Source organism: Pantherophis guttatus, chromosome 15, assembly GCF_059756535.1.
Source record: "Pantherophis guttatus breed Tessera chromosome 15, ASM5975653v1, whole genome shotgun sequence".
Lineage (NCBI taxonomy): Eukaryota > Metazoa > Chordata > Lepidosauria > Squamata > Colubridae > Pantherophis > Pantherophis guttatus.
The window spans coordinates 14,774,659-14,784,417 of record NC_142077.1 but is presented as its reverse complement, the minus strand read 5'-3'; the positions used below and the strand labels follow the sequence as shown (position 1 = coordinate 14,784,417).

Genomic DNA, 9,759 nt, shown 5'->3' with positions numbered 1-9,759 from the left:
CTCCCAACCCTCTTGTCGTTATCAATGGAAAGTGCTGCCCCAAGGTATGCTAAATAGCCCTACTATGTGTCAACACTATGTTTCACAGGTGTTGCTCCCCTACCGTAAAAAATATCCTACTTTCTTTATTTATCACTATATGGATGACATATTGGTGGCCGCCCCCGCCCCTAAAGGGACGGTATTGGCATCTCTCCCATGCCTTCAACGCATCCTGGCCACTGGAGGGTTGTATATAGCCCCAGAAAAGGTACAGAGCACCCCGCCATTCATGTACTTGGGACACAAGATGCTGGCTTCGCATGCTGCCCCTGCGTCGCCAAAGATCTTTCTCCCAAACCCCGTCACACTCATTCAGCTCCAGCAATATTTAGGGTCCATCAACTGGATTCGACCATACTCAGGATTAACAACCTCTCAATTAGGCCCTCTTTTTTCGGCTTTAACCCAAGGAAAGCACCCTTCGGATCCCATCTCTTTAACGCAATCTCAATTAGACACCCTTGATCTTATCAATGAAGCCCTAGGTCGACGATGGGTGGATCGAATTCAATCAAATTGTCCTTTTGTTTTAGTCATAATTAATACAGAAGGGTTGCCTACAGGACTCTTGGGGCAGGTGACAGACCCTTCATTGAAAATTGTAGAATGGCTTCACCTCCCCCATACGCCTAGAAATTCTATTACTCCCCGATTGACTTCCTATTCCCAGTTGATTGTTAAAGGACGCTCTCGAAGCAAGGCCTTAATAGGCCTCGACATTTCAAAAATTTTTCTTCCAATGCCTTTGACTACCTGGGAGGCTGCCTTTCAGACATCGGACCTGTTGCAGGCGGCCTTGGTGGAATGGCCAGGCACTCTTTCCTGCCACCCCCCCTCCGATCCCCGTATTCAGTTTCTGAAAACTATTCCTTTTAAATGGAACTCCCCCTGCCAACTCCTTCCCATTCCTCAGGCAATTACAGTCTTTGCCGATGGGAGCAGGACATATGGGGCCTGTGCTTGGCAGAAGGACGGCCAATGGAAAACTAAAATCACCCCCCCTCAAAAATCCGCCCAGCGTGCTGAGTTATACGCTACCCTCTTAGCTTTTGACCAATTCCCCACTGAGTCCTTCAATTTGATTGTCGACAGCCTCTATGTCTGCCAAATTGTGTCTCACATATTCGATGCATATTTATCCCCCTCAATTGAATCCTCTCTGCTGTCTCTGTTTTTGTCTTTACAAACCTTGATTATGGCTCGCCAGCACCCTTTTTACGTTTCCCACATCCGCAGTCACCAGCCGTTTCCTGGCTTCATACAGGAAGGTAACACTGTGGCTGATGAAGCTGCCGCCACAGCGAAAGCTGATGTATTTTCAGTCCTTGATAACAAACCGTCCCCTTGGGACAGCCACGCATATTTCCATCAAAATAAAAAAGCATTAATTAAGCAATTTGGAATCACGGCCGTGGAAGCAACTGCAATAATTAACCAGTGTCCTGCTTGTAGCAAACAAGCCAAGTCCATCCCTATGGGAGTAAATCCCCGTGGTCTAGAGGTTTGCCAAATTTGGCAAATGGATGTCACCCAGTACTCCCCTTTTTCACCCTGGAAATATTTGCATGTATCAGTGGACACATACTCAGGCTTCCTTATGGCCACTCCCCAGAGAGGGGAGACAACCAAACATGTCATCAATCATTGTATTCGGACTTTTGCATCGCTGGGACGCCCAAAAGAATTGAAAACTGACAATGGCCCTGCATACACCAGCTCTGCCTTTGCAGATTTTTGTACACGATGGGGAATTACTCACAAATTTGGAATTCCCTATAATAGTCAGGGCCAGGGGATAGTGGAAAGGGCTAATCAGACCTTGAAAAACGCCCTGGAACGATTTGACCTAGGGAAAGGACCCCCTAGCCTCCCAGCAGTGCAAGACAAGTTAAACTTGGCTTTGTATACCCTAAACTTTTTGAATGAGACGGGACAACCACCTACGACGGCAGCTCAACGTCATTTCTCTTCACCCCCCTCTCCTAAAGCTGCAAAACCACAAGTCTACTATCGATGCCTCCCAGAACCCGACTGGAAAGGACCGGCTGATTTAATAACCTGGGGTAGAGGATATGCTGCAGTCCAGTTGAAGGATAAAGTCCTGTGGGTCCCGGGAAGGTGTGTGCGACCATACCACACGACCTCCACGCCACCACCTTCATCCCCCACTTGAGACAACCGCCGTGTCAGATGTGCTGGTTTTGCCCTTGCCCTTGCGATTCCTGCTGCTGTTCCCATTGTATTGATTGTGTTCTGTGTATTGATTGTGACCTTATTTGTGACATAGTTGTTATTGAACAATTACTTGAGGAATACATCTATACCAATTCCTCTGGCCAACAGGTCACTACCCTAACGGCAACTCCTACTGTAATTACAGCCCTTAGTCAACCACCTCTTACGTATTCCTATCATTGGTCTTAACATGGCACCTGTTCCAGGGTTCGTTTTATCAGTCCTTTTGATTTATGCCCATGGTTTGTGGATGCATGCCCTCCCAAAACCAAACCCCTGTTCTTCCTGTATCTCCATTACCCGCACTGACGCTAGGGAGGGTCGTACCCTCCTTTATAAGAATAGATATCACTGCAAGGGCGAGGTTACAACAAATTGTCTATTTCAAAATATTACATACTCTGCTTGTACAGAAAATAGTAAGGTTACTTGTTATGACCCTCAACAGCCAGCGGTTTATCATCTATTGGAAGCACGAAAGGGCAATACGAATGGAGAATTTATTACAAACACTCGCTTGGTGTCTAAAAATTCCCCTGCCTCCCTCGTATTTGATGCATGCCGATTCGCTCAATGGCCTACACAGTGTGGGACCCTAAATTGGCAGAGATACTATATACACCAAGATAAATACATTTGTCCCCAAAAATGGCCTCGCCAATATAAGGGAAAGAACGAGTGCAACGCTCCGAATGAACGGTATTGCCCTTATTGGAGTTGTATTGCTTGGGCAACCTGGCAGACTGTCAGCAAACAATCATCAGCTGTTTTGAAAATCGTCCCGGTTAAATCTGACTGTTCAAAGGGGTCTTGTAATCTCCTCAATTTCACGATCTTCAATCCGGAACATTTCATCTCCCAATGGGGCCCGCAATTTGGTATTCGAATCTGCGGTTCTGGTAAGGACCCAGGAACTCTCATCTACCTTCGTCTACTCACCATGTCAGAAACTGGCCATGATCTTCAGCAGTACTTCTTCCGGGACTTCTGGGAAGAAACAAAAACCCCTGTGGACATCCCGCCTGTTGCTGTCAACACCTTTCAAACCCTCGTGGAAACTATAGCAGAGGTTTTAAATGTTACCAATTGTTACATATGTGGCGGCACCAATATGGGAGAACAATGGCCATGGTTGCCGTCTGAATGGAATATGTCTATCCCTTTTAATCTTACTGCCTTTAATGTTACTTCCCCTCTCAAACCCCCATACAGCAGATGGCCTTTGAAAAGTGCCCTAGTTGCTGAATGGTGTTTGCAAAGAGAAAATAATTCCTCTCCCTCCCTGGGCCACACGGTGTGTCAGTCGACTCTACGACTGAATGCCTCAGGCTCTCAGGTCTGGCCCGCTAACGCTATGCCTCCTAACGCCTCCCATTGGATTCCCCTGTGGAACCAATGGCTAAACTATGGTTTTCCAGATCCCCGAATAGCCCCTGCAGGCCTATACTGGATCTGTGGAAAAACAGCTTATTCCGTTCTGGACTCTTATTGGAGCGGGTCTTGTACATTGGGTACTATAAGACCCTCCTTCTTTATGCTCCCTCTTGATAGTGGCCAGTTCCTTGCCCATACCGTGTACAATAGAAAGAAACGATCCTTATACGAGATCGGGTATGATGTCTCACAAATCAAAATTGGAAACTGGAAAGATGATGAATGGCCCCCTGAGCGTATCATCCACTATTATGACCCCGCCTCATGGGCTGCGGATGGAACATATGGCTACCGTACCCCCATTTATATGCTAAATAGAATTATCAGGCTACAAGCGGTGTTAGAACTTATCACTAACGAAACTGCTAGGGCCTTCCGCCAGATTGGAAAAACACAAAGGCAACTAAGAAATGCCGTCTTCCAGAATCGTCTAGCATTAGACTATCTCCTTTTAGCTGAAGGAGGGGTGTGTGGGAAATTCAATCTCTCAAATTGTTGTCTAGAGATCGATGACAGTCACAAAGTGTTGACTGAGGTAGCAGACAAAATTACCAAATTAGCCCATGTCCCTGTTCAAACTTGGACTGGCATCCTGGATACTGGGGGGTTTCTGGGTGGCCTTTTTCGCAATTGGAAACAAGCCGCACTAATGCTAGGAGTCATCTTGCTGGGATTACTTATGCTACCCTGCCTAATACCCTTGCTCAGGTCCCTGATACAGAGTATAGTGGATAGCACTATCTCAAAAAACAATGCGTTGCTACTGGAACACAAGGAGCAAAGAACATCCCTACTGGGGTGTGACAGTGCCGAACCCCCGGACGAGGGCGACGCTGTCTCTCTTGCTGCCTCTGTAAGCACGGAAAAACATATCTGTATGGCCTTTCCTTCGGACGAAGAAGAGGAAGAGTCATCCGTGCCTTAAAAATAAAAACAGAGGAGATGTTGGGACAGATTCAGTCCGGATTCTTATAGCCTGTGTCAGCACAGGTGAACTGAGAACCCAGGGCGTGCAAACTAGCATGAGCAAACTGCAGCTGGCATAGCAAGCTAACAGGATGTAGCATGGGTAAGCTAGGCGAAGTATTCACATGTGGTCGCGTCTATAGAAATGTGTGGTTAGAGCTTAGCAGGAAATGTACTTTATGTTTCTATGCACATATGTAACCTACCTTCCGATATGTAACCCATCTTCTGCTTACGCAAACAAGTACAATAAAAGAGAACGCTAGGAGCAACTCCTGGCTGACTCGCCCCGAGAGCAATCTGGTGTCAGTCTCCTAATTACTCAAGATTTGGACTCCGTGAGTAGCCCACCAGTTTGGGGCGAAAAGCCACAGGGGTCTCCCCAAACCACAATGTTCACTTCCTGAGATTCTTATGGCTGCATTTGCCTTCTTTCCATGAACATCTCCCTGCTGACTCATAGTCTGTTTCCAATTAACTACGATTATGAGATCAATTTCACAAACATAAATATCAAGTTTGGTATCCCTCATCTTTCTTCCAGTCCACCATTCGTATTCTTTTATGAGACTCTATTTTTAGTCAAGTCCTCGTTGCTAAAACTCAGATTTTTTCTATTGCTTTTTACTCATGCACCCTTCTCTGTGTCCTAATCATAAATATTGTTTCTGGAAACTTGATATTATTTTATTCAAAAAGGTAAAATATAAGCTTAAAAAAATAAAACTATTACAAAAACAAAACAAAACTAAACAAAATATTTTTTTTAATTGTGCATTAAAAACAGACAAAAACATGCATATTGTCCCCCCAGTTGAATACAAAACAGCAATAATAGTTTCTCCCCCTTGCAAAATAGGCCCACAGTTATAAACTTCACATCTATTTGCAACTACTTGACTTGTCATCTATCTGCTGTATATAAAAAACGGAGTTAACAGGCAATCCAACAATAAAGTTAAATTTTAAAACTTCAAAATTGTCTGTTATCTGCTATTGTATTTAACTCACAGAAAACTTACAGGAGCTTCTTATCTATCACTACAATCATTATCTCTGATCCATCCAGAATCTGTCCAGGGTTAAACATCTTTCTTTGATTCTTAATAATAATTCATTTCCTTAAAATTGTAATTAGAATCTTTCCCAACAACTGCTTTCCATTCCCCAAAGTCACAGGACCTCCTGTAAATTGAAACACAAAGACTCTTAAGATTTGTTTTCCAGTTAAATATGGCAAGTCCATTCCCCAATCTCCCTCAATCTTCTTGAAAGAATCCATTTCTTCAGTCATCCATTCTGCCCACTTTGAGTCTTCAGGGTCCATGGCCTCTCCAGCCATCTCCAAGCAGCCTGCCTTCAAACCAGACTCTTCCTTCAGGGATGCCAGCAGCAAATTCACTTCCAGTCCGTCCATCCAATCCATCCAATTCAACAATGGTGGCTTGCTTCTGATTATCGCTTTTGAGTTGATTTAAAACCATTGTTATTTTATCAAACTTTTTAAATGAAGTTTCAAATAAGGTTTCTAAGTAGAAAAACCTTATATTCTTTAAATTAAATCACATCAAATTAGCTTACATTAAGATCTACATCCTAGATCAAATCTTGCGTGAAGGGGATTTATCAACTTGACCGTATTAATGATAACCTAGAAAAATTGATGTCCAATAGCAAAAAGTTATCCCTAACCTTCAGTCCCTGGCCCATTAATTAAAGTATATAAAGGTTACCCCATGCTCTTGTATGGAGCAGAAGTTTGGGATTTCTACTCAACCACAGTTCTAGAACAAACACAGTCCCAGCACCTGAGCTGTATTGTGGGTGTAGATCTAAGGACATCTGCTGCAGCAGTTAGAGCCGAATTGGGAATGTATACAATTCATCCACTATCCAAGATCAAAGCATTTAACCACTGGCACAAGGTCAATGAAATGGAGACTGATAGACTCCCCAAGTTATGCTTACTAGAGCAGATAAACTCACAATGACAAACCTCTTGGATCACTAAACTGATTAATTGTGGAAGTAGCTGTGGCCTTCCTGTCTCTTGCGTAACAGGAGAACAATTCAAAAAAACAGCTGCCCAAAGAATTAAGGATGTAGAAGCACAAAATGACATGGCTATTCTCAGTAAGGTGGGTAGGTTGAAATGGCCCACAAGTGCCCACATTATTTTCTATAAGTGTCACATAAAGTAGCTGGCAAATTCCTCCGAATAACTTTCAGAGTTCTCTTTAGCAAGATTTATTGAAAGGGGAGGGAACAACAAGAATTCCAGTCATTCAAAAATTTCCATTGTGGAACATATAGATATGATTTTCTATATAAGGACTTAATATCTCCTTTCAAATAAAATAAACCTTTAACAATTCTTCCAGTATCATAATGGTGTTATATCTCATGTTTTTACATTTGTTCTGCCTGTGAGCTGCTCCTTTGTGTTGAGGTCTGGCCTCAGAAGAATAATGTAGCACTTGGGGATGAAGATGCAGCCCAGCAGACCAGCACTGGAGGCCAGGATGGAGAAGACCTGCACAGCCACCATGGATTTCCCTTTGGTGCTCAGGTAGGTGGGCACAAAAGTCACCCAGACACTGCAGAAGACCAGCATGCTGAAGGTGATCAGCTTGGCTTCGTTGAAGGCCCCAGGCAGGTTCCTGGCCAGGAAAGCCACCGTGAAGCAGATGGCAGCCAGGAAGCCCATGTAGCTGAGGGTGACATAGAACATGACAACGGCCCCTTCGTTGCATTGCAGGATTATCTCTCCAGGCTGGGAGTGGAGGTCAGAGTCAGGAAAGGGGGCAGAAACTCCCAGCCAGGTGGAGCAGATGATAATTTGGACAGAAGAACAAGAAAAGATGATGGAGTTGGCCAAGCTCTTCCCCAACCATCTCTTCACTCGGTTTCCTGGTTTTGTGGCCAGGAAGGCCAGCACCACCGTGATGGTTTTGGCCAAGAGAGAAGAAACGGCAACTGAGAAGATGAGGCTGAAAACCGTTTGTCGGAGAAGGCAGGTGGCTTTTCTTGGTTGACCAATGAAGAGAGAAGGAGACAAGAAGCAAAGCAGGAGGGAGACCAGGAGGATGTAGGAGAGGTCCCGGTTGTTGGCTTTGACAAGAGGAGTTTCTCGGTATTTCATGAAGATGATTAAAACAAGGCCTGTGATTAGGAAGAAAAGTAGAGCAAAAGATGCCAGGATGATGCCCAGAAGTTCTTCATAAGACAGGAAGGTTATAACTTTGGGGATACATTGTACTCTGGCCTCATTTGGATATTTATCATCTGGACACTTGGTGCATTTTTCTATATCTGAGAAAGCAAAAAAAGCAAAATTTCTTTAATATTCTGTTTTTTTACATTTCAAAAAACACCTTTTTTGGACAAAGCCTGATTCCAGGAACATTTTCCAAGATATGTTGCGTAACCATTCCACAGGAAAAAAAATGATAATATAGTTTTCTAATACCTATATAGCTAAGGTATATGATTTTGAATAAACAAAAAAAGAGTTGAGCATCAATGCATGTTTTAATTTGCACTTTCATCAAAATGCTGCAGATAAATCCATTTCCACCAGACCTTCCTTTCCTCTGGTGTGACCCACCTTCCTGAGTGGAGAAGGTCCCCTCCGGACAAGGAATGCAGTCATAGCAGCAAACTGGCTCTCCTTCTCGAGCTCTCTTGACAAATCCAGGATGGCAACTTTCCACACATTTGGACTGAGGCAGGGACTGAGCAGAAGAAAAGGAATGCCAAAGAAAATATGTTAGGATCTCCATCCATGGAAAATGGGAGGAGAAATGGACATTAGATAAGTAGCCTCTATGCTTCACTGAGGTAACTGTGAAATCTCTGACTTCTTCCAGACAGGTTTAGGAGATATGACCCTGGCAGCTTCTTTCTTTAATTCCTCCCTTTTGCTTCTGGCATTTAACATTGCAATAAAGAATTGTTCTACTTAATAAAGTCTGGAGAGATGGAATTGAGAAAAGATTCAAGCATTAAGTGACAAACAATCAGTTCCTCCTCATGGCTGAATTAAAACGCTCTTCATCTATAATAATAACATCCTTTATGTCATTGTACATCATGTATACTATGAAATTGGTTTAGCCTCTATTGGTGCAATCCATAACAAAAATACAAGACAACATAAATAAATAAGGCGAAGAGCCAGCGCTGTCTGAAGACATCTCTTTGGTCATGTGGCTGGCATGACTTAATGTCAACATAGAACACTGTTCCCTTTCCACCAAAGGTGATCCCTATTTTTCTACTGGCACTTTTTACGTGCTTTCAAACTGCTAGGTTGGCAGAAGCTGAGACAATAACGGGAGCTCACTCCATTACGCGGCACTACGGATTCGAACCGCTGAACTGCCAACCTTCTGATCGACAAGCTCAGCATCTTAGCCACTGAGCTACCGCATCCCTATACAATATAAATAGTATAGAGAATAATCCTTATACAAGTGATTGGGAATAAACTAGTCATACGTTTCCATATATACGTGGAGAGATTGTGATTGTGTTTAGGAGTCTGACAGCCAAGGGGTAGAAGCTGTTTTTAAACCTGTTTGTCTGGCTGGCTCTGCTTCGGTGTCTTCTGCCCAATTGTAAAAATGAAAAGAGACCCTGGCCAGGGTGTAAGTATCTTCCTAAGTATCTATCCATGGTGATGATGATCATATTAAATTTTTGAATACAGTCATTCTCAAAGATTTATTAAATTATTTTATTTAATAAAGAGTTATTTAAGTAGAGTAAAATGTTATTAAAAAGGAGACTTCTGACCAGTAGGGTCTGGAAAGGTTTCTCCTGGACTACAGAAAGCCTTGCAAAGCTGCTCCCCTTTGACACTAGTTCAAAACAGTCTCCCCGTTAAGAGACAAAGCAAAAATTCCTCATAAATTATAGCTGATGATGTTACCTAGTTGGGTAATGAAACGCCTGGAAGAAAACAAGCAAGCTCAGAGAGCACCAAGGAGCCCTCATGTCAGTCCTGAGCTACCAATATTCTCCTTTCTTAAGACCAGTGGTGAAATCTAAAATTTGTTACTACTGGTTCTGTGGGCGTGG

The 9,759-nt window shown here is 43.4% G+C and overlaps 1 protein-coding gene across 1 annotated transcript; it reads left to right on the top strand.

Moving 5' to 3' along the window:
- Nucleotides 1–3,217: 3,217 nt before the first annotated feature.
- LOC148111962 (endogenous retrovirus group 3 member 1 Env polyprotein-like) lies at nt 3,218–4,636 on the top strand. Its single transcript, XM_087879413.1, has one exon. The coding sequence runs from the start codon at nt 3,218–3,220 to the stop codon at nt 4,634–4,636; it is 1,419 nt and encodes a 472-aa protein (XP_087735539.1).
- The last annotated feature ends 5,123 nt before the right edge of the window (nt 4,637–9,759 follow it).